This window comes from Magallana gigas, chromosome 4 (assembly GCF_963853765.1).
Source record: "Magallana gigas chromosome 4, xbMagGiga1.1, whole genome shotgun sequence".
NCBI classification, from domain to species: Eukaryota; Metazoa; Mollusca; class Bivalvia; order Ostreida; family Ostreidae; genus Magallana; species Magallana gigas.
The window spans coordinates 46,591,327-46,617,858 of record NC_088856.1 but is presented as its reverse complement, the minus strand read 5'-3'; the positions used below and the strand labels follow the sequence as shown (position 1 = coordinate 46,617,858).

The 26,532-nt window shown below is 32.6% G+C and overlaps 2 protein-coding genes across 2 annotated transcripts; one reads left to right on the top strand and one right to left on the bottom strand.

The window, feature by feature from the left end:
* Nucleotides 1-417: 417 nt before the first annotated feature.
* Nucleotides 418-16,795, bottom strand: LOC105320309 (isoleucine--tRNA ligase, cytoplasmic). The gene is made up of 29 exons (XM_034449582.2): nucleotides 16,680-16,795; nucleotides 16,148-16,296; nucleotides 14,263-14,419; nucleotides 13,710-13,829; nucleotides 13,078-13,297; nucleotides 12,699-12,827; nucleotides 12,342-12,429; nucleotides 11,939-11,999; nucleotides 11,711-11,809; nucleotides 11,326-11,448; nucleotides 10,471-10,562; nucleotides 10,070-10,168; nucleotides 9,684-9,810; nucleotides 9,412-9,485; nucleotides 8,929-9,123; nucleotides 8,478-8,564; nucleotides 8,122-8,205; nucleotides 7,534-7,678; nucleotides 7,029-7,149; nucleotides 6,460-6,551; nucleotides 6,056-6,133; nucleotides 5,618-5,739; nucleotides 4,897-5,185; nucleotides 4,312-4,500; nucleotides 3,907-4,002; nucleotides 2,633-2,800; nucleotides 2,156-2,395; nucleotides 1,112-1,393; nucleotides 418-731 (listed from the first exon to the last, which is right to left on the bottom strand). The coding sequence occupies exons 2-29, from the start codon at nucleotides 16,267-16,269 to the stop codon at nucleotides 594-596; spliced, it is 3,837 nt and encodes a 1,278-aa protein (XP_034305473.2). The 5' UTR covers nucleotides 16,270-16,296; nucleotides 16,680-16,795; the 3' UTR covers nucleotides 418-593.
* A 3,634-nt stretch (nucleotides 16,796-20,429) lies between these two features.
* LOC105320308 (protein kish-B) lies at nucleotides 20,430-21,488 on the top strand. Its single transcript, XM_066082603.1, has 3 exons — nucleotides 20,430-20,567; nucleotides 20,883-21,014; nucleotides 21,351-21,488. Exons 1-3 carry the CDS (start codon nucleotides 20,558-20,560, stop codon nucleotides 21,431-21,433), a joined length of 225 nt encoding a protein of 74 aa, XP_065938675.1. The 5' UTR covers nucleotides 20,430-20,557; the 3' UTR covers nucleotides 21,434-21,488.
* Nucleotides 21,489-26,532: the final 5,044 nt, after the last annotated feature.

The following is a 26,532-nucleotide window of genomic DNA, read 5'->3' as shown; positions in this document are numbered from 1 at the left end:
TTTTTCTCAAATAATTATAACATGCTTTACATTTTCTTTTGTTGCTCAACTAATTAAACCAATTCTGTGGTCTGTATGACTTATTTTTCACACAAAAAAGTGCATTTTTTTTTTTCAAAGAGTGTATATATTTTTTTCAAAGTGCAATACTACATTGCTTTCAGAAATGAGATACATGCAGGTTAAGGATAAAATACTTTCTTTTTAATTGAATTTTATTCAAAAGCCTTCAAATACAACTTAACTAAATCATTAAAAACTAGAATCAGGGGTTGTAAAAATTAAAAAGGCAGCTTGAAAAGTCTAAAGCCACAGGTTTAATCTAATTCCACTTTGTTGAGAAGCGTTATAACAAATGTAGTTTTTATTTAATGATAATGTTATTTCTATATAGCGAAAGCATCTGTTACACAAGGAATATAAACCTGACTTTAATATGTATTCCACTCTTTATTAATCACACAGTGACAAGACACTGAAAATCATAATAGTATCAAGACGTTACACTCCCAGTATTAATGTTAATATTCGTATAAATAGCATTGCATGGTTTGTGATTTTAAATGTCTATGAAATCTCTAGATGTCCTGCTGTTATTGCACCAGAAGCTGTAGTGTTGAGCCATGTAAATCTAGCAGGTTCTTAACACTGTCTGGAGTTACTGCCCCTGCCTTGTCCTTTGTACGACTTAATGTGACATTCTTTCCATTTAAATTATAAACTGCTGATACCTGTAACAAGAAAACGGTCCTTTAGAAACTCAAAAAGCACATCATTTAACATGGAAAACAATCTTTAGTTATACACATATAACCCATTTTATTACAAAAAATGTAAGAGGAATTTGATATAAAAATTAACTTGTAGTATACAAAATTTTTAGGAAAAAACCCAATCTTTCATTTTTTATTTTGCATTTCATAAAATCAGTGTAACCAATTATGATAGTAACTTGTTATATACTGTAAACCAACTTTTATTCGCATGTGAGAAATTTTCTCAGGGTTTGCATGCAAAAATTAGTCTCCCCGAGCCAGGTATTAAATCTACAGTAGTTAGTGAAATAAAGTCGTCATTAATAAAAGTTGGTTTACAGTAATAAAATCATTACCTGTGCAAGAAGCTGATCCACGTTAAAGGTGTTTCCTCGGGGATTTTCTAAAAGTAGTGTCCCTTTCTTACTGCCTCCTTTTGAATTCTCAACATTCACAAAATGACAGGCAGGTGTCGCCACTGCTGTATGCTGGACTCCCTGTGTCCCCACCATTGGCCCAACATACAAAGTCTGACCCGAAAGTGTGTCTGGTTTGGTGGTGGATGGAAGATCATTTTTCAGTCCAGCATCAGTATACATTACCACCCTTCTTCCTCGAACTCCAAAAACGGATTTGATCTAAAGATGATTATAAAAATAACTTTATATAGGCATAATGAAATTATTCCTTTTTTTGGGGCCAAAAATTATTATAAATCATTCAAAATATATATTGAGAAAGCAGGAATTTTTTCTTAAGTTGATTTCTATTGTTAGATGTCAGAAGAAAATATCAAATTCTTTTTAATTTGTAAACTTCAAAAGAGTTATTCCCCTTTTTAAATAGCATTAATATTCTCAATTGGACATCACTGGACCAACATTAACTTATGAGACTAAAAGATTATTTTAGATTATCATTAAACTCATTTTACTATCTATATTCTTCTGTTACTATATACCCCTGTAATACATGTACCGGTACATGTATATTCTGAAATCAGATATCAATGTAAAATGTTCAAATCCTCAGATAACTTTCTCCAATATTTCTTTTAAAAACTGATACGAGGTAAAAAGTAAATGAACACCAGAAACAAGCTGTTCTAATTAGCTTGGATTTTTAAAAAATATCATCCACCTTGTTTACATGAAATTATAAATACCCATGGATTCAAAAGTTAATAAAATCGTCAGTTTAAATCAAACCCATGCCCTTTTAACAAATAATAAATAATTTATGAATTTTTCACAGATGTACAGTAAAAATGCATGCATGTTCAGCTTTTAAATATATACATATTTATGCTTATGTATAAGTTCACCAACTAAGGTCCAAGCATAGCTTTCATAAATTTGACTTCTCTATTAAAACAACAGGACATGATGAGAAATTCCCACCTGGTCAGTCAGTGTCTGGATGTCCTTGACCCCGTTCCCTGAGGGATTCTCCAGGAGGACTGTGGCCTGATTTCCCTCCACTCCTTCCTGTGAAGGCATTCCCACCAGGACCACATTCACAAACTTGCAAAAGGGGGCCGCCTTTGCTGGGGCGGGAGGCAGGAAGCTGACAGTGGTGTTGGCACCACTTGACTCCCCACCCTGCTTCACAATAGCCATCTCCAGCTTATCTTTCTTCACCTGTCAATAGTATCAAGATGTGAAATGTTGTATTCATATCAGTGGACTGAAGTCATATTTAAGTCAACCAGCCTTGAACAGTTTTTTTTTTTGTATAATTAAACCTGTGTCATTCTTATGTAGTTTAAGAAGTAAGCAAAAAAAATATAAAACATATACTATTCTATTGACAAAAAATCAAATAGGCGTGCTCTGAAATTGAATAAAAAATTTAAGATATCTGCCATTAATACTCACATCCATATTCTCCTGGATGTAGACCGTCTCTGATGCAGGGACAGGGAATGGAACGAGTGGCTGTTTGATGGCATTACCGATGTAGTCGCTGAATTCTTTGATGATTTTATCCAGATTCTCAGAGGCTTTGTAATACACGGTGATCTTGTCAGATGGCACTAGTCCTCCCTAGTTAAAGAAAATCAAAGTACTGAAAGCATTGAAAGTACTGAAAGTGCTAAGCTAGTGCCATTTTTACTATGTATGTGTTAGTAAGTTCAGTAAAAAGAGCACTTCAAGATAGTCTGGCGAACGTTTTTTTATTAGTGGGATTACTGATCCGCTGACCGAATTTTTTTGACTTTAAGAAAAAAAATAAAATGCACTTTTCCAATTTTTTTTTACTGACCTACATAAATATAAAGAAATACAAAAAATAAAATAAAATGACTGGTGAAAAATATCAATAAAAACCACATAAATTGGTTTCATTCACAAAAAAAATACCTTAACTTTTACACTTTCAGTTTTAAAATTGATCGGGTTTGGAATACGGAGTTCTCTATCACACAGGTGCCATGTTGTCCAACAATGGTTTGTGTTCTATCATTTGAATGGCATACTATCTGTCATTTGCAAAAATGACATTAAACTGTCGTTTAAGACCTTGAAACAGTGTTGTCCCACACATACTATGGGGCAAGCGGTGTCAGAAGTTCTTGGGGGTGAAAGAACCCACATATTATGTTTCAAAGTTATCAAAGTAAATCAAATTTTCAAAGTAAATCGTGTGTCAATAGAGGTGTGAGACCTGCGGTTCGGAATGCCCTGAAAGTGGCCCAAAGACACACTTTCGCATGTGTACATGGAATAGTAAATAAAAAATCAAACAAAACATAAGACTTATTTTATTTTTTTGAAGTTTGCCAGGTTTTTTTTTCTTTCTTTTTTTTTCGACCTACCGACCCAATTTTTTAAATAAAAAATCCGTAATCCAATTAAAAAAATTTTTTTTCGCCTCTTGCTCATAAGAAACAAACATATATGAATCCAGGTGTTCTTATAAAGATAATGTCATTACAATGCACTCAATCATTCTTTATCAATTTTCTATGATAAATTCTTTAGTTTCAGGAAAAAATATCAACAAATCGCTCCTTTCATGATTTTTTCTCAAAAAGATTTTTCATTTTATTCAATTAGTTTTCAATCATTGTAAAAAAAAATTTTTTTTTAATTGGAATAGTTTTTTGAAGGTCCATGAAAGACAAAAAAAGACATATTCTGTAGGGTACCTTTTGTCGTAGTTTCTGGACTCGGTTGATGACCTCTCTGGCCACGCCCTCATCCAACATGCTCTGGTCGGGGACTATATCTATCAACACCAATACCTAACAAAACAAATTTTTAAAATAAGAAAATACATGTAGCAATATAATTCTGAAGAAAAGAATTGAAAACTGAATACAAGCTTTATTTTGCCTTAAGTTTAACAAATTAAACTTATCAAAAAGATCTTGATATAGTTTGGTTTAATATTTTTTAATTTGAAAAATGACTCAAATTAGTCACTGACGTTTTTCATCCTTCTGTACACTTTTACATAAATTTATCTCATTAGAGTTATCTTTCTTTTCTAGGGGTCATTCTGCCTTAATTAATTCATATCCTATATACTAATTTAATACCCTATAATTTACCTCTTTGTCAGAGTGGGCGTCGTAGGAACTTTTGGCCCCCTCCTTGCTGCTGTCAAACTTGTACATCAGCTTCAGGTCGCCCTCTCCCAGTGTGTGACCAGCCACAGTGATTTCCCCTGTTCTCTGGTACTCTTCAAGCTGAGAGTCCGTTAATTCCTTCACAGCTTTAGCAATGGTTTTCACTGCTCCCTTTTGAATCAAAAGAACAAGTTTTTACAATGAAAATTCCTTATGAAAGGTCCAGCATTTTATATAAATTTAACTAAATTATTATCATAATTGTCTCCTGGCATTTTGTACATTCAATTCTAAATTTACCATAAGCCCCTCCAAATAAAACTTATCATTCACCATTGTGCATGCTATGCTAAAAACGAGTTTATTTTATTCATGAGAAGGAAACACATTCAATAAACGAAATACTGTACAAGTAACATTACTATAAACATTTAGTTTTTCTAAGTCATGGCTCTAACACTACATCCAAATTATTATATATCACTTTTTACTTATTCTAAGAAATCATCAAAAGGAGAAAAAACCCTATAAGTCTTAATTCAAAACAATACACAAAATGACCTTCACCTTTAGCTTGGCTCCCAGTGTCTTGAAGTCGGCCTCAGCCACCAGGTGGGCACCATAGCTGGATTTGTCCTGAGTGACCTTGACCTCTCGGACGTTGAGTTCCTCCATGATGTAGGACTGCAGGGACTTGATATCGTTCAGGGCCTCGGGGTCTCGGTGGATGGCCACCACCTCTTTGAGGGGGTACTTGAGGGGGAGAGTGTTTCTCTCTCTGATGACGCGACCCAGTTCTATGACGGACTGCATGCGGGACACTGCTGTCTCTATGGAGACGTCTATCAGATCCTCCCTGCAGGAGCCCAAAAATATTTTTAAAACATACCTATTCACTGTGTATGCCCAAACCTTTGGACAATAATGTGGAGACACAATACACAAACTTGTTTATCATGTAAGCCACCTCCCCCTACATTTTCATTGCCAAGAAACCATACACTTCATGAAAGTCAGAAACTGGCATCTTTGATGCAGACCAGTAAACATCAAACAACACAAAAATTATGATGATCATGAACATGTATAAAATACTTACAACAATCTAATTTTTATTTTATTTTTATTTTAAATTTTCAATTAATTTTAGAACTTGTCATGCTTTGATTCTCGTGGATTTATTGTCATTTTTTTTTTTACATACATTATTGTATAAATAGACTGGATAAGAGACACCAGATATATTTAGAGGTAGCAGTGATAGACAGGTGTCCTGATTAGTACACACCTGTAAGAGGGGATCATCAGGAAGTGGACACTGCGGATGTCCTGTGTCCCCACAGACTCAGGGTCTATCAGCTGTCTCAGACTCTGGAACATGTTCTCTGTGATGTACGGAATCATCGGCGCCTACAAAATCAACAACCCTTAGGTGTGTTACACTCCAAGATTAAACTACTTTACATGTATCATAAACAGAAAGGATAATGAAAATATATCTATGAATTAGTGACGACAATGTCAGTATATGTACTGGGTAGTACAGATTTCCTAAGCTGAAAGAAAAACATAGTCATGTACTTTGCACTGTCAATTTTAGTGACATATTTTTTGTACAAAAGCCTCATCATGGTTATTATAACTGCTATCTAATTATAGGTTTAATCATGTTTATTCTAATTATTAACTCACCACTAGTCAATGGTCATTAGAATTGAACACTCACCATAAGCCTGATCATGGTCATCAGGACAGAGAACAATGTCTCCAGAGCTTCCTTACAGTCCTCTGGTCCTCCCTCTCCCTGTAACAAAGTCAAAACAGACCATGAATAGCTTATACAACATACATTATCAGCAAATCTAAGCATTTATCTAATTTTTACTTTGTTTATAAGCATATATAATTCCTAAATGAGAGGCCTCAACAATTTTGTTTAGACATATGTTTTATATATGTTCATGAGGAGTAACATTTTTTCAGTTTTTAGTACTCTGTATTTTTTCTATAAAAATTTATGAAAAGGAAAAGATTAATTTCAAATCAAATCAAAAACAGAAATTTCATAATCTGCCAGGTATTTTAGTGTTTTGTTGAGTTTGTGTGTAGGAGAGGTGCATTTAGTCTCACCTTGAGCCTCTTTCTGTTCATCCTGACATACCAGTTTGTGAGCTGGTCCACAAATTTGACAAGTCTTGGCATCACTGTGTACAGGCGATATGCTGTAAACAGAAGTCAATTCTTCATTATATGCATGTACATGTAAAACTTGCTGTAGGGCTTACAAAAGTTAAACTCACTGAAGTCAAATCTTTTGAGATTTGATGCTAATGTATAAATTTTAAAAGAGGGTTTATGTTAAAACACATATACTGGTGGATTCTTATATAGACATACATGTACCATTGGAGAAATAATTGCTTGACCAGTGCGGGTTTTTTTTCAATATCACTGTACAATAAAGCGTATTTCTTTTTCCGTAAACTCACTGAAGTCAAATCTTTTGAGATTTGATGCTAATGTATATTCTCATGATATCATTATAATGTTCATGGGCTTTTTTTTTTTAAAGAAAATTATATAAGGTAAATAGGACATACATACATATTCATGCATCAATATCAGAATGATGTTGACTGGAATTTGTTTATTCATTATATCAATTTGAAATCAGTAAACATATTTCTTCTTAACAATACCCTGCATCTCCACTCTGACGAACTTGATGAGTGACTGGGCAAGGGACATAATCCATCGGTCCTTGTAGTTCGAGCGCTTGGTGAGCTTGTTCTCATTGTAAAGGAACTCCAGCCCCTCCTCCTGAAACAGAACAGAATCTCAGATAGGAAAACATCGAGTCAACAGTTGAAGAGACTTTGCTTCGGAAACATTAACAAATAAATGTACTCATTAACTTTAAAACTCTTCAATAACATGCTTAAGTTTGTGTATTTCTCACCGACAGTGCATAAAATTACAGCTTAACATCCACATAAACCATATTTTGATTTCTTTTGACTACTTGTACATGTAAAAACATGGTTGTTGTAAGCAATAGATGTATGTACAACTTTGAAACTTAATAATTATCCAATAAAAAAATCTAAGCCCATTCAGGTTCTTGCAGAACAGAATTCTATAGTTTGAATAGAATATGCATTTATTTAATAACAATTTTCCATGAATACTAGCACTACCCCTCACCGTCTGATAGCGGTCCACGTTCTGCATGAAGAATCTGTAGGCGTTGTACCAGGGCAGGAACACGTCCTTTAGTACTCTCTCTACCCCCTCCTCCTTAAACTTCAGACCCTCAGCCTTCACCGCGGGGGAGTTACACAGGTACAGCCTGGAGGACAGTTATTGGTCAAATTAAAATGTTTATTTAAAGAACAAGAAAACTGAAATTTGTAATATATGTCGAACTGTCATTAGTCAAATTAAATATATGTCAAAATTAAACTGAAATTGGACACACAATAACTGTACTATTGTCATTGGTCAATTTAAAATGACAGAAGTTAAGAGAAATGGAATTATGATGTAAAATTGCTAAATAGATATTACTGTAGAAGCAGAAATATACGTTGAGGATTTAATTTCGTTGGCAGTATAAATCAACGAAATTAAATCCATGACAAATTTTTAACCAAAGTATTAACTAATACAAAGAGATTACGATATGACGAAATTACACGCCAACTGATTTTTATTTGGTTCAAAAACAACAAAATTTTGACCCAACGAAAATATGTGCTTCTACAGTATCTTCTTTTGCAGTTCTTTAGTTACCTGAGAGCATCAGCACCATACTTATGTACAATCAGCATTGGGTCTGGGTAGTTCTTTAATCTCTTGCTCATCTTGTTACCATCTCTGTAATATGTAATGTTACAGTACAAAAATCTCTCAGAAAATATTACCATGAGTTTCATTTGTACATACAATAGATACATGTAAGCATTTCTAGCACAATTGACAGATGAGATCTGTTGACAAAATCAATTTCAACAATTTTAAGACAGAGAAAAAGAGGGAAAGAAGGAAATGGAAAGTGGGGGAGAAATGGGTTTTATAAGTTTGCTGTTAATTTAATTGATAACTTGACATAACATTTTTTTGGATTTCTCTAGATGAGTCATACGTACTCTGCCAGGACAATTCCGTTGACGATGAGATTCTTGAATGGAGGTTTCCCAAACAGCAATGTGGACAGAACCAGTAGTGTGTAGAACCTGAAACCAGACATTTAATCACATGTACCAGGAAGAGGTGAAAATCCTAACTTTTACACTTTGAGGGGAGCTGCCTCAGAGGTTCTATTTTTACTACATTCTTTGTACTATGAATAAAAGGATGTTTTAAAACCACATGCAAGTAATGTTTACTTTTGATTGAACTGCTAAATTACTTGAGGAATACTGCAGCTACATTGCAGTGAACTGAACTAATAATGCTTTTGTCTCACTAGCATTTATAACTAATGGAATCAAAGTTTTACAAAAAGTCTTGGAATCGCTATTTATAAATTTTCCAAAAAAAATCCATATATTAAATATGTCCTCTCTTAGAGCCATATTCCCTTGTCTAGTTACACACCATCCTCTGGTCTGGTCTATGCCCTCAGCAATGAAGTCAGCGGGGAAGGTGTCATCAAACTCCTTCTTTTTCTCAAAGGGATAGTGAACCTGGGCGTAGGGCATGCTTCCACTCTCAAACCAACAGTCAAACACTTCCGGGGTCCGTCTCAAAACTCCTTTCCCGAGTTTGGAAGGAATAGTGATACCATCCACTCTGAAATCACAAAGTGAATGTCAACAGTTACACAGAATCAATATCTTAAATCAAACAAATCCACTTGTCTGATGATACTCATGTGTGAGCAAGGTTGCAGTAAATACTGTGCTTAAAAACTTCTTTATCTTTATTTTAACTTAAAAATGATAAATAATTTTGAGAGAAAAAGGAAATATGAAAGATTAAGAACCCTATATGTTATGCTATGTCAAGTACATGTATTTTCAGATGTTATTTGCAATAAATCTATGTAAATAAACTTTCACAATTGTCCAAATGACTTACGATTCCCGATGAAGGTCCTTGACCTCCACTCCAGACAGCTTCTTCAACTCTTCCACCGACCCAACACACACAACCTGTTGTCAGCCAAAAATATCACCCAAATCATAACTCAAGTTAAAACTTCATTTTTTCTGTTAAAAGATGGTCAAAGTTTTAATCTAGCCAACTTTTCAACCAACTCCAAAATTCCAGACAATATTTAAAATGCCCAGAAACATTTCCCAAAGATATTTATTTGGTTGATCCGCCAATGATTCCCCCACTTCTCTTACCTCTTCTCCATCTTCGCTGATCCAGAGAGGGATGGGTGTCCCCCAGTACCTGTTACGAGATATCGCCCAATCACGTGCCTCTCGCAGCCAGTTAGCAAATCTCTTCTCTTTCACAAAATCAGGCACCCTGCAGAGAAAAAGGCATTGAAAGACACATATTAAAAAAAAATGTTATCCTATTTACAGAACAAGGTACACCTTCAATAATTGTGTATTTTCAGGAATTGTAAAATTGTAACACCTTTACACCACAAATACTTTGAAATTCCCAATATGCAGTGAATTGATGGATACATATACAGAATGGATTCCTACCATATTGCACATAAAGGAAAAGTGGTGTAAATCACATCTGAAATACAAGTGTATTCCTAAGTAATACTAACCAGTATGTCTTCTGGTTATTCTCCAACAGTTGTGTGGTAGCCTGCTCCACTCGCACAAACCAACTCGGCACCGCTTTGTAGATTAGTGGAGTCTCCGATCTAAGGGACAAAATCAACCCAATAATGTTTAGAAAGTTCAGGCTTATAACATCTTCATAGTCTAAGAAGTGACTATTTCACACATAAGGTTTAACTTTTAAGAATACCTCCATGTAGTGTGGGAAATGATTAAATGTCATTTAGTCGTTAGAGCACATTCTGAGTTTTGCTCCAAAATGTATCTCTAGAATTTTTACATACTTTGATTATAAAGAAAATGGGAAAAATTTTGCTATTTGCACACTTATAATACATTAATCAATGTTCATAAAGATATCATTTCTCTTTTACATATCCTTTACCTCCAGCAGAATGGGTAGCTATGTTTGAAGGTGGACTGATGCACCAGACGGCCGTTCCCCTTCAGGTGTTTTATGATGTGCTTGTCTGCTTCCTGTTATCATGAAAGGAATACGATGTTAGAAACCAAAATGATTGAAATTGTTCATCTGTATATCTTGCAATGGCTGTCTATAAAGTATAAATTTCAGTAAAAATATTCTTGCTTAAAGTTCACACATTTACACACAGAGTTTTGTGTGCAGTTGTGCAAGAATACTTAGACTTGTCATTTTGACTCTTTATATTTTGTGATATATTGCTTCTGATCATATATTTAAGCAATGAATCATGATTTTGAAAAAAAAACAGTATTATAACTGCAGCGGTGTGTGCATATAAATTAAGTAACACACGTTAGCGCGTTATGAAAATTTGTATGCACACATTGCTGCACTTATGAGACTGTATCTTTCAAAAAAATCATTATTAAATGCTTATATTTACATTTTTTTTTAACTTCTTGCCTTGTCTGCAAATGTGATTTACACCTTAAAATTCCTATCTCATCCTAAAGCTAAGTTTATATTATTGGAAGAGCCACAACAACAGCCACAAGCGTGAACTTATTTTTTGCTTGTGACGTTGCAGTTTACAGCATTCAACGTTTGTGATGTCATTATAAAAGTCGTCAATTTAACCTTTGAGTACTCTGTGTATTTTAGTGTTATAACTGCCATAGCTTTCAACACACATTACAAGCAAAAAATATGTGGAATGTAAATGTTGGATCATGAATCAACACGCTTTCAAAATGAGCAAAAAAATGAAAAAGTTGTTCAAAGAACACATTTTGTCATATTGGGAATGTGAATGACCTTGACATATTGGCCTTTGAAGTCTGTGACATCACTGGTGAACTTTCCAGAAGCGTCAACAGGGCAGATGATCTTCATGTCTCTGGAAATGATACCATACTTTAGACACACCCTGTAATCATCCTGAAAGAAAAACAGCATAGCTTTGATTTTAATGCAGCTATTATCTGAAACACAAGACAGAATGTATGTTGTTTCAAAATTAGATTCCTAAATTGATACAAAGAGTTAAATTCATCAAACCTAACAATATTAATTTAAGTAACTGTAATTGAATTTTTTATAACAAAAAATAACCATTCAATGGTCTGAAGGAAGTGAGAATTGTATGTAGTTACAAGTATAGTATATCCTGATTCCTTTAAGACAAGTTGAAGTACAGTACCTCTCCAAAGTAAGGAGCTTGGTGGACAATCCCTGTACCACTCTCCGCTGTGACATAGTCATCTACCAGGACTCTGAAGGCGTTGGTCTGCTCTCTCATCTACACATAACAAAATAAAATTATTTCATTAAAAACAAGAGCTTAGTCAGCTTTATTTCAGTGACTTATTTTCTTTAAAGTGAAGGTTTACATTATTTAAATGCATCAAATACTAGTACATGAACTTACATGTTTAAAATATGGGAAAATGGGCTCATATTTCTTTCCCTCCAGGGTCTTTCCTTTAAACCTGTTGGATAAAAGGTGGTCACATATACATGTAAATAGGTATATTAAATGAAAAATATGCCATCTATCTCTGTATCTGTCTCTCTCTCTTTTCTCTCTCTTTTTTTTTCTCTCTCCTCTCTCTTTCTCTTTCTTTCTCTGACTGAGAATATTAACTTTTAGTGAATAGAATATTATCTCAGTCTACTGCATGCTTGCTCTCTCTCTCTCTCTCTCTCTCTCTCTCTCTCTCTCTCCTCTCTCTCTCTCTCTCTTGTTGCTGCACTATAAAACAGCTTTAGTTTAATTAATCAGTTATATGAGGAATTTCTACTAGAACATTTAATAGTTTCTGTTTATATACCTCTCTAGAATTGTGTATTCGTCTTCATTCTTGAACAGAGAAACCAGCCGTGCCTCCATCATGATGTAAACTTTTCCTGTAGATTTGTCTTCAAAACATACAGATGAGAGCATTTATTTACACGAATCGCTGTGATGTTTTGGTGCAAGAAAAATTAACACTGATTAACATAATTATATACCTACATGTAAATTTCAGAAATGATATTTAGTGCATAAAAAGCACCATGTGTAAATAGCCAAGTGTAAGTAATTGTGATCATATATCAAGTTCATTTAAATATGTTTTTACCATTAAAAAATAGAATAGTCTGATATGGTTCAAAGATCAAATTGAAATCTTTTTTTCTTTTCCTACCTTTGACCTTGACATAGTCCAGGTCAGGGTTCACACACACTGACAGGTTGCTAGGCAATGTCCAAGGTGTGGTTGTCCAGGCGATGATGCACACGTTAGGGTCATCCAAGAGGGGAAAGTTCACGATGACTAAAAATGATCAATAAATTAAAAATAGTGTTGAATCAGATGATTTGAGTGTATAATTGTTATTGTTTAGTGATCCGTGATGTTTTCTTCAGGAGTTAATTTGGATTTTTTATTTTGACATATATATATCTTATCCATCATGCTTTCTATCATAATCAAGTAATTTTCTGCTGATTTGAGAAACTATTTCAAGGTGTAGTGAGGTACCTTAAATTAACACATATTGTCTATTGAATCAAAGAAGCCACACCTGCTGGGTCTACCACATCCTTGTAATTCTGTCCGGACTCAAAGTTGGACAGTGGGGTGTTGCAGGCCGTGGAGAAGGGCATGACCTTTGACCCTTTGTAAACTAGTCCCCGGTTGTAGAGCTCCTTGAACACCCACCAGATGCTCTCCATGAAGGTGGGGTACATGGTCTTGTAGTCGTTCTCAAAGTCTATCCAACGACCAAGTCGGGTTACTATTTCCTGCAACAGTCAACAGTCATGATCATGGTGCAGGATTATGATATGAATATGAAAGTATTATGATACAGGTGCATAATATAAACAAGAAGGTATCATGATACAATAACATGATATAAACATGATAAAACACAATGAAATACATGTAATGATAGTCTAAGACAAACTCTCAGTTTGATAAAATTAGACACATATCAACTGATCCTGATGAAGACTACATGTTATTAAATTTTTACTGATATTTTCACACCAATTATTTCCTAAACATAATATTCTTTGTCAATATAATAAAAGTCTTCTGTTAATTTTATGGAATTCATAAAAGGTCTCAATACAAGCACTTGAATAACATGGTGGTACATGTATCATATCAATTTTCATTGGACAACATACAATCAAAAGCTCTTCCACTCACCTCCCACTCTGTGGAGTATCTCATCACAATCTTCCTACACTCTGCGTTGTAAGCGGCTATCCCCATCTTCTCCACATCCTCGGGGCCTTTGATACCCAGTGTTTTGTCGATCTCATATTCCTGAAATAAACCAGTCACAATTTACTTAAACATGATAAAGCCAATAAGAGAGATGAAAACAAGAAGTGCAAGGCAAAAGCTATACACCTTTTTTAAAGATGAACTAGGTTATCCAGTTGTATACATTTTATCCATAAGCTCATTATCAACTTTGTTCAATATTTATGAATGACCTTGAACTTTAACAAATAACTCTGACCTTGACCCTCAAATCTGTCACTATTCTCTATTTTGCTTAGTTTAAAATTTACCATAAAGAATGTAGTCTTCATACAAAGTATGACAAGAGATACATGAATAAATTTCATTCTATTTACAATATGTATGGGAAGACAAACTGCCATGTGTTATCATAATTATAATTATAGTTTTAACTTTGTAGATATTGTCAATGAGTGAAAACTCATCCCTAATGAAATGAATCTATCCCTACCACAGGCAGACCGTGACAGTCCCACCCGAACCTCCTCTCCACGTGGTATCCGGTCTGGTGGGCCCAGCGTGTCACCACGTCCTTGATGGTCCCAGCCAGAATGTGTCCATAATGAGGCAGGCCTGTAGCAAACGGGGGCCCATCATAGAATGTGTACCTACAATGTTATAAATGGTGGTTCATCAGAGAATGCTTACCTAAATAATCCAGCATACATCTTAAACATGTACAATAACCCAATATATATATATGTTATAAACGGTTCACCACTGTACAATTTGTATCTAAAATTATCAATTATATACATGAATGTTACAAATCTCATACATCATGAACACATGTATGCTATAAATCATATTTTTATGTACATCTACATAATCCAATATACAATGTAGCCACTCAGCCACCACTGGAATACATTATCATGATCGTGACAGACCAGTGGAAAACATTTGCCCATCATAGAATGTGCAGCTACAATATTCAGTTATATGTACATGAATGCAATAAACCTTTGCTCATCATATAATGTTAACCCACATGATAATCCAAGTCATGTGTCTCTAAAAATTCCACCTAGCTGGATTTTCTTTCTTTTGAATGAACATTTCATAAAAAAAATATCTGATCAGATGGTTTATTTAATAAACCAAATAAACATTCCTTGAAAGCAAATAAAAAATTGTGTAAATATCAAACTAAATTTTATCTTCTTTTAAATTGGTTCGGGAATGGAATAGATAAACATATTGATAAAAACTTTCTTTACATTTCATTCAGTGTTGAAAAAGGTAAAATGGTTACCGTACTACTATAAATGTACATATTTATGAATATTACAAGTTTAACAGCTGTTTAATATGTTGTTAATTGCAATAACTTTAAATGAATTACTTCTTTTATCATGTGGCATCTATAAGATGTGCAAGAATATAACTTTTATTTTATTAATAGACTCCTTCTTGAAAGCTTTAACTCAATTTAAATCACCAACATTTTTCAGTTACCAATTTACTGGAGCTCTTAAATAAGTGCATGTCAGCTAGATAACAAGAAATTCTTTATTGATTTTTTTAGCACCAAATACATGTGCATTGCATCTATTTAATTTTACACTTAAAATTTGACAATGACAAAGAAGTGTTTTGCTAATATCCATTACCCAATACATGTGGTGATCACTGACTTACCAAGCAGCCCAGTGCCAGTATTGTTTGCTTTTTATTAAATTTAAATCCCCCATTCACCATGTTTTCAATGCACCACTCAGATTTCAAAATCACAAAGCCATATCATCTTCAAAAACATGTGACAGGACTGGTGTATTCTCAGATTGAAATTAATTACACACTTATATTTAACTCTTTTTTTTTGGGGGGGGGGGGGGGGGGGTCAAGGGCAAGGATCCGTTAAAATGTTTGACAATCAGTTGCATATTGGGAAAGTTTACAAAATAAATGTACTATACAACTACTACCAAAATAAATCAAAAATTAAAAACCATAAATTGCCTTTATAAAGTTCATATCATATTTTAATCAGTACCTTTGATAATTAATTGAAGATAACACCATACAGAATAATGTTAAAAAGGTACCTTTTTAGCATTGGGAATGGGGCAGTTCAGGGACCCTATTCATTAACATGGGAAGCCCTGAAGAATCCAATGAAATAAAAAAAAATATATTTACAAAATGCCTAATACTCTATAACTAAATGTAGGAATGTGATTGGTAGTACAAGAAAAAGGAGCAAATAAAATCAGTCAGGGTTTGCAATGATCTCAAAATGACCATTTTGACTCATATCTGTGGAAGTCTTTGTTTCCACAGAAACATCACATCCCTGTAAATGTGGATCAGCTGTATACATCGGTCTCACCTACCTTGGTTTGCCTTTTGATTGCTTTAATGATGAACGGAAGGCATCTATTTCTTTCCAGTATTTCAGGATTTTTTCCTCCTCATTAGGAAAACTGATGTTTGTTGTTGGCAGAGATTGACTCATCTTGCATGTATTTTACACACTTAAGACCTTCAAAAAATAATAATAATTTAAAAAAAATAACATTTCAATAAACTGGGGCTTAAACTATTATACACTCCTCAGTTTGTTTACTAGATTCTGATACCTTAATTAAATTAAGCAAAAACAGGATATTGTTAAATGAAAATTAACACAGTTCACAATTCAATTGAACAATGACAAAATAAAACATTTATGATCTTTGAATGCGTCTGTTTTGTCGAGCCCAAACATGATGATTTGATCAATGAAAGCGTTAAACAGAAAGTAGAATCTTATTAACAAACATAACTTCAACTGTTCAACAGAGAGAATTTTCCATATTGTTTATATGTGCGATTCCTATCTTAAAGTTCAAAGTTCAAAATCCCGATTCAGTTACTTATACATACCCAGAAATATTATTGCTAACCGCGAATTCAAAGAAAACGGCTCTTTGCAAGGTAAAAACTTTCATAAAGGTTGCATCACTCGTTTCCTCACCGGCAACATGTGTACCGGAAGCTTGAAAAACATAATTCCAAAACATTCGGTAAAAACATTCAGTTTCCGGAAAACGCAATAAAATGACATATTTAGGTCGCAATATTATATATATATATATTGCATTTCAATGCATTATTGACTCAAACCTAGTATGTGTATTTCATTAAATTTCTTTTTCGTCCATTAAATCATATCAAACTTTTCAGCATGCACCTAACAGCGTGATGGGGGTGTTCGAGTTCTTCACGGACTCATATGCAGTGTTCCCGAGACTTTTTTAATCTTTAAATGTTGCTCTAACACTTGACAAGAATGCTAAGTAGATGGGTGGATAAGGCGTGTAAAATGCCCATACACGGTCGGACAAGCTACTGAAAAATTAAAATATCAATAAATGTGATACTTTAAAAAAAATCATTTAAAGCAATATATACTAGTATTTAACATGTTTAACATATCATTGATTTTTAACCTATACATGCGAGGGTCAATCAAAAAATACGAAGACAATGTGGCTGTCTATCATGTATTTTTCATGAAAGTCATACTTAACAGATTAATCTGTACGTGCACCAACACTTACGTTATTGATATGCGAAGTTTTAGTCCATTTGATGAAACGGTATTTTTGTTACCCCTTTTTAAAAACAACATGTTTTGTCACCACGGCGCATATCAAACTTTTCAGCATGCACCTAACAGCGTGATGGGGGTGTTCGAGTTCTTCACGGACTCATATGCAGTGTTCCCGAGACTTTTTTAATCTTTAAATGTTGCTCTAACACTTGACAAGAATGCTAAGTAGATGGGTGGATAAGGCGTATAAAATGCCCATACACGGTCGGACAAGCTACTGAAAAATTAAAATATCAATAAATGTGATACTTTAAAAAAAATCATTTAAAGCAATATATATTTAACATGTTTAACATATCATTGATTTTTAACCTATATATGCGAGGGTCAATCAAAAAATACGAAGACAATGTGGCTGTCTATCATGTATTTTTCATGAAAGTCATACTTAACAGATTAATCTGTGCACCAACACTTACGTTATTGATATGCGAAGTTTAAGTCCATTTGATGAAACGGTATTTTTGTTACCCCTTTTTAAAAACAACATGTTTTGTCACCACCGCGCACGGTAACGTTCAAAACATGACGTCAAGATTAAACACGCACAGTTTATAGATATACCCCATCTTTATATCACGCTTAGTCTCTTGTGCCTTTCTCCTTACAATTTAAATTTGCACTGAATCACTTAACATCTTATTTACACACATTTGCTCGAGAATCATAAGTTAGTTCTTCAAACTTTTCATTTTCTAACCGTGTATCTCTTAGTTTACAATAAGGATAACCCTGAACGTTGGTTGACGTTACTTATTTTTTGAACAAATATTCTACTCTCATTTTGACTGTTTTATATTCAAAATACAATTACCACCACCCCCACAAAATGTATTACAGTTAAACACAAGCTTGAAAATAATTGTTGAGCTATATTTTTTGCACCATTGAGCATTTTCACAGCTTGTGTCGGCTTTTTCCTGGGTTAAATCCATTTTGTTTGTACCTCTCGTTGCGCCGTGACGTCCGGCGACGTCGATGTTTTTAGTCAATTCTAAAGAAGACTATCTGTCTTTAGTAACTAATATCTGTTCGACAAAACAATATATCCTGTCATTATTTGGAACATAGAATACCAAGCACTGGATGAAATATCTGGTTTCAGCGCTGCGGAAACCCTTTGGAAACTCTGCGGAAACTTAAGGTTACTTTAAGACAAAACTTAATTTGAGGTTTCAATATTATTTGGTTTTAAGCCCAATTTATAGAGATATTACTTTCAACATTATATGGTTTATTGTTGACATAACACAAATTTTGACCGTGCGCCGTGACCTCAATTTTGCAGGATTAGATTCTAAATAATTCTTAGAAAATAAGGAATTTATTAACTTTTTTTCTTGTATGTTGTTTGAAACTATTGCTTAATTATGTCTACCAAATTTAGTAATGATATGACGTTCAGTAACATAGCTATGACAAAAGTCTTCGTATTTTTTGATTGACCCTCGTATGTCCAATACTTGGAATTTGTTGACTCAAACAGGCTTGTACGTATCAAAACCTGCAAATACTGTCATTTTTTTAGAACTTCAAGGCATTTACTTTTATAGAGTGGGTCTGTGTTCAATATTTTTCTCATAGTCTTAATAAGGTCTATTGGAAAACAAACCGATTTCAATCAACAAAAACGTGGAGAGATGACCCACTATACATTAAATTTATCATTTTGTATCCCAACAATTGAACGTTTTGAAAAAATAATACAAGTCCGTAAATTCGTGGTCAAAGTCACACATAATATTTAAACACGGTACTTTGTTGTGTCTGAAATGGCTAAGTGGTTAGTGTACCTGACTTAAGCTAACCTAATAATATATCTAGGGTTTTTATGTCATGGGTTTGATACCGGCAATATTTTTTTTCTTATCTTTTGTTAAAAGTATTAAAAACTGAATATATTTAGAAATCGTGCTTTTGTAAACTTGTATAGTAGTATATTTGAATAGATTTAATTGAAAAAAATAAATTCAAAATTGTATTTTACAACTAAACCGAATGGGCATTTGCGGCATCTTATTCCCCCATCCTCTTTATATTCATTGTTTCTTTCAATTGCTGGTATATATGTTTTACAAATCTACAGTTCTTTAAGACCTGCAATGGGGGAGGGGGGGTGATAGAATTGGACATGCCAGGTCGCATTTGATCACCTCATAATATTCAAAGAATGATTCCTTTTCATTAATTACTCTTATTTATATAGTTTTCAATAATTTCACGATTAAATATTAAATTAAGATCATTAATGCTGAAATGTATTAAACGTATTACAAAATCAATTCGTATAGTGTTATCTCAGATCGACACAGACACTGGAAAATGCAAATAAAAACGTATAAAATGTTTTCTTTAAAACATGCATTTTAATCACAGGAAAAAAAACCACGTTATAACTCTTTTTCTTAAAAAAAAAAAATACATGTAATTGCAGTCACGTGCATTAGGAAAACAGTTTTTTTGTTGTTGGAAGTAATAATAGATAACGAATGGCAGATGCTTGTAAATCAAAATTGTGGAAGATATACATGTAGCAACGTTTGGATCCGACATATTTATGCACGGGTTATACTCACTTTATGCATGTTACATACATGGTATATGTGTCTCTGCATGCTTTATGTACATGTATTGATAATTAGTTACATCAAGTTTTTTATTGTAGATAATTTTAAAAAAAGGTTCAAAGAGGGAAGGGAAGGAAATTATGTGTAAACAAAAAGTTCCTTTGGTGATTCATAGGACCGGGTTAAATTAAAAATAATTTAAATATTTGCAATGAAATGGCCAAACAGGCATGAATCACACCCAAGAAAGCGCTCCCATAAACCCGTAATGTATAGGAAAACATTTTTGTTGAGATTGTATCGTAATATGGTATGTGAGTCCAATCTGTGAGTCCAATTTTCATTATAACTTATGCAACTTCTTATGTGCTCTCTCTCTCTCTCTCTCTCTCTCTCTCTCTCTCTCTCTCTCAATTTTTTCCGGAATTGACACAAACGTATCAACTTTTAATTTAGTGATCAAACATCACTTCCGCTTTAAAAAATACCACGGTAGAACTTGTTCAATCCTTATTTATTTTGTGTGTTCTGATTTAGTCCCTTCGAATGATTGATTGATAAACGATAAACAATCGAACATAATGACGAACGGTAAGAAATTTCAGAAATAAATCCCCGTTCACTCAATTAAGGATCAAACTTTTGCTTCCTAGTCAGAATTTTTAGGAAACTTTCGTTTCTGGTCCAGATGTACAAAAAACACTCAACTTTGCATCCTTATATAGCATTGTAGGCTTTGTCTTTACCTTGAAAACATAATTCTTATATTTTTTTTTTCATCTTTTTTTTCAGCTTGTATTTTTGAGGGGATCACTTTTGAGATTATATATGATACAGTAAAGTTTGCCATGCCCTTTACATTGCTTTACCCTGAAAACTTTTGAATTATATATTTTTATCTTGCAGCATATTCTTTTGAGGGGATCATCGTTTTTAGTCTGTTGGTGATATGCACATGTGCATATATGAGAAGAGTTCCACGACTCAAACAGTGGTTTTTATCTGAGAAAAAGGGATTTTTTGGTGTATTTTACAAAGGTGAGCATGGTATTGAGGAATCATAGGTTAGGGGCACTACCCATATTATACTTCAAACCTTGTTTTCTAGTCTATAGCAAATATCAGTACATACACACTATCCATGTTGAGACAAAACCCCAAAACTAGCCACTTGAATTTTGAAGTATATTAACATTATTTTCAATGATTAAGAGGTCTGAAATTTTCATTAGAAATTTTGATTCAAATGTAATCAAAGGTGAAAATACTTGTTTGAAACATTCCTTTAAGTTAGTGTTCAACAGAGAACTTTCAACAGTGACATACATTTTATAATTTTGATATTTGACCCTATCCCTGTTTTGTTTTTTGTAGCGTCTGTGATTGGGACTCGACTCCATATGCCTGTGGCACTGACTTGTATATTAATGGCCTTCTATCTCCTGTTTCTGAGGTGATGAAGATTGGCCAAGTTTTGTGTGTTCTTTATGATTTATCATCAGAAAATTAATTCACTGTGCTGAGAATGAAGGAATTGGGAAACAATTTTCATTTGATCTGCATATTATTTATATACATATTCAGAGTGTGAAGGAAAAGGTCATTGTAAATATGTCTTATTATGTAACTTATAATGTAATTATATGAATAGATGTAACAATGTTGCCCTCACTATTATCATTTTTTGGGGAAAAGATCGACCTCTAGATAAAAAAAAAAACTTGGTATGGAGTTAAATTTATATATTGAAGTTATTGTATATACTGTAATAATAAGCATGTACCTATTACTACGGTACATATTTTATGCATGATGATTATGCAAATCAAAGGCAATCAATGAAAACAATTACTTTTAAATATTCAACACAGCATCAAATGAAATTTGTTAAATTCTGAGGTTTTTTAAATTTAAAGATATTTTTTTAAAAATTAAAATTTTTGCTCTCCATTTCATAATCTGTATATGATGCATTTGGTTAATTATTTTTTCTACACGAAGGCATGAAACCTTGTAGTTTCTAAATTCTAATGGGTGTGACCATCAGATTTGAGGTGCAGTTGGAAGATTTGCAAAATTTTAATCAGACTGGCAGTGCACTGAATGATTTCAGTAATATGATTCTATCAATATTTACATTTCTTTGAATTATGTGGTATATAAACATAATGTAAACTGGTGGTACAGAGGCTTGGCACTTTTATTCCAACCATGATATGGCAGTGACAAACCATGCATGTAAATGCTAAAACAAGAAGATGATTGTTTGTTTAAAAAAAACATTTTTTTTTAAACTTTTGCCTGAATATGGCAAATTAAGTACAGTAAAATATCATTAAGCCCTTAATAGAAAAAATTATGTTCAGGTTTGGTTCAAACAGGCATGCATTTATTTTTTCATTGTTATTTTCAAAAAAGAAAAAATAAGACCCTTTTAATTAAATTAAAAATTGAGTAGTTCCCCTTATTCAAAATGACCAAAATTGACCAATGCCATGTCAATGCAACAGAATGTAGATTTATATGAGAATCTTTTAAAAATTGGGGCTTTATGTTGATTTCTCATATTTTTTTTCAAAGGCTTTTGTATATTCCTCATAATTATATGCATGTCAATATTGATTTTTAAAAGGAAAACCTCTTGATAAATTCCACTTTAGTACTATATGTCTGTCAGTCTGACACACAACATACTCTCTCTTATACTCATCTGTTTCTTAATCATGCGAGTACAGATACAGCAAAATCTTGTAATCTCAAATTCACCAGGAGCCATTTAAAAAAAAATCAAGATATCTAAGATTTTAGTTACACTAAGAGGGATTGGTGGTCGTGGCCATGTTTAGGCTATATTTACCTCCTCTAAACAAAAAGCTGTGTATAAATAAAGATATAGGAAAATGTTCAAATTGTAAAACTAAAATACTGGGTATTTAGATTTTTTTTCTTCACTGAATAATAGTTAATGACCAAAAATATCATATTTAAAAAGTTTAAGGCAGACTTGAGGTTAATTTGTTGACCATCAAGTCTCCTTAAAGGTTAAAATGCATGACAAAATAGCAGTTGAAACTTTGACATATCATTGGTACATTGTATATCACTTGTACTCTTTTAATTAGTTTTTGTCGGAGAGTCAGTTGTTGGTGCGCAGCACAGTTAAGGCTGTCAATAAATTCCGTTCAGACTAAAAGTACGGGAAATGTGCATTATGACATCACAGTATATTACAAACCTCGAAAGTACTTAATTATTTATTTAGTAGCAAAATAAATTTATACTGATCTTTTAATTGAAAACATCAAATGTTATTGCTTACAATTTTGATGTCCGTTATATCGTACACACTGAAAAATATGCGAGATGTCGTTCTCGCTGTACTACAAAATATGACGTCATATGCTTCAAAATGAAGAAAATTAAATGTTAAAGATTAACAGAAAATTATAAATGAATATTTTGTTTAACATTATTATTAGTAGAATGCTATCTATATAGTCTTATTTTCATTTTGTTATAAGTATGCAATGTATAAAGAGGCAACCTCGGTTTTGTATAAAATATTGTACTGGTATATCTTAAAGCCGAGTACCTAAATAAATCACTTAATTGCAAGGGCATACACTTACCTGATGCTGACAAACTTTTACATGTGAATTTGATATATGCTATGTAACTTAACAACTTCTACGATCCTTGTAAAATCTTACAAGTTAATTATTTTTTTAATGAAATTAACCCTGTGACCTTCAAAATTATTCAACATATGCATTATAAATTATGGTTTCTACTATTAAATAATTTTATCTTAAAAAGTTCACAGCGTTTTTCAAAATGTACGATATAACAGCAAGTTATTTTATAATTCATTTGTGAATTTTGACATGATTATGCCCTTGCAATATTGAATTTTTTAAATGACCTCAAAACCACAAATACATCTGCTTGTACCATGCGACTGCCATATCACGTGACCATTATGAACATAAAATATTGTGCTGTTTTATATATATTTTAGAAATAAATTGCATTTCAGTGACTGTTATTGATTTTAAAAAGAACATGCCAGTTAAACTAAAGTATACGTGTTTTCATCACAAAAAATTGCCGCTATTTTATTGGCTGCTTTAACTGTACTGCGTGGTTGATTTGGTCACTTTGTAAAGCATCTATTTATTCTACAGGAATTTAAACAATTTATTGAAATCAACCTTGTCAATACATGTACATGTATCTCCATATATTGAAATTTACTTGTGTTTATTTCTCGTATTAAAAATAATTTATGACATTTTGAATTAAAAATGCTGAACTATTTTCTTGAAATGTAAGAGAGTTTTTAATACTTTTATAAAGTTTCAGATCTAAACATTTCAAAACAGAATGATACAAGAACTTTTGTTCATGTGAGCAATGTGGCCCATCAGCCTCTAGTCAACTTTTGCCAGAATTGATAACTACTGATAAAATGCTGGTAGTGATGAATAATTGAATGTCAGAAAGTTGTCCACAATAAATTAAATGTCATAGATTCTGAAGATTATTAGTAGGCCAGGATAATTGTTTACTCTTTCCTTGCTACATGTAATTATCTTGTTTTGTTGTTTTGAAATAAGTGATAGTCTAGCTGTCACTTAGACATTTACATAATTATCCTATATAACTTGTCGTTGACGAAATGTTAAAAGTAACACTAACTTGTGTATTTCATCTATTTTTCTAAACTTTCTAAGACTAGTAATGTTAACAAGAATTTTTTATTTAAACTATTGAACACATATATGTACATGTATATTATCTGTTGCAGCATGTTACACAAACTTTTCATGATAAAAGAGGAAAAAATTGTTGTTTGTTTTGTTTTTAATTAAGTTTACTGAACAAAATTTGTTCACCTTCTGTTTTCTGTGTTTTGAGCCAATATATCTAAAGTAGCCATTGGCCAATTAAAAGTGAAGTGTATAATTCTTTATTCCTAAAATGGGAAAAATTCCTTTAAACCATTAGGCATCCACTGCATTTTAGTTCATGTGTATATAGGCCTGTATGAACAATGTGCATATTTCATCCACAGAATAAAGAAATAAAATTTCTGTAAATTATAGGTAATTTTATTTTTGTCTCGGTATTTTTTTTTCAAAAGAAAGAACTCATAATTTACAGCAATGTAATCAACATTCTCCAACAGATGTGATTCTCTACAAGAAACAAAATTTAAAAAATAACAAAGATGTAACATTGACTTCAAGAAACAAAAAAATATAATTTCAGGCTTACAGAAACAATTTCCTTGTTAATGAATTCTACAAATTGAAGTTTTTAACTGCATCATTGAAAACGAAAAAAAAAAAAAAAACATGTAATCATTACACTTGCTAAACAACATGGGCCAACATTCGGACCAGTTGAACAGTTTTAAAACATTCATGGTTTCAAAGGTTCTGAAATTGATCTTGTAGAGGCTTGGTTGTCAGAAAGTGCAGTTGTTTATAATTTGTTTCCGAAAAAAAAAATTAATTAAAATTCGTTATCTATTTTTATTTCTATGTAATGCAATAAAAACATACACTAAAACACAATGTTTAAATTATGTTAAGACAAGGTATTCAATGTACACTTTTTTAAACATGGTTGAAAGATTTGGGTTTTCGGTGGATGATTTATTGCAATACATATAAATACACACAAGATAACCAATTTTAATCCATTTCATTTTTAAGAACAAACAAAGAACTGCACTTTCTGACAACCAAGTCCAGACCTGAAATTGATCTTACAACATTTGTATCTGCATTACGCTCATTGCCAGATATTTTTCCATCAAAGAAATTTTTTTTTTTTTAATTTTATATCTTTACATGATAATCATTTGTACATGTTCTTACTTTGTGAGTGATATGATAAGTGAAATGAAGTGACTGGGCAAAAGAATGAAAACTAATACATAACATTCAACATCAACAAATGTTTGACAAGGGTACAGAACAGATTTGAATTCATGCAAATAAAAAAAAACACAGTTACAAAGTTCTTAATTTACAATTATTGTAGAAATTTCATTCAAACAATAAAAAAATTCTTTGGAAGTTAATTTTAATTTGTGTTGAAAACATTTTTTGGGGCTTACAACATGTACAGCTAATTGCATGTAATATAAAATCTAGTAAATTCTTTGTTCAGAGCTAGACTTCATTGAGACAAGACCAAAAAAAAAAATCTTGTTCATCACGATACAAAACTTCAGCTCTATGTACAAATATTGGTTTGTTAATCAGAACCAGTACTCTTCGATTGAGTAAAATACACGTACATATGAACCTGTTTATATACGAATCACATTGTGCAAAATTGTGATATGTTTACAAAAGAAGCACATCAAATTATCGTATCAACTACAAACCGAAAATAAAAAGTGGCTAATATTTAAAATAAAATCTTAGTAAATGGCTACCTGATGTTCTAAACATGTGCATAGTTTAACATACAGGTCATTTCATATCAATTAATTAACAATTTGTCTAATATTTACATGAAATAAGATACTAAGAACCAGTAG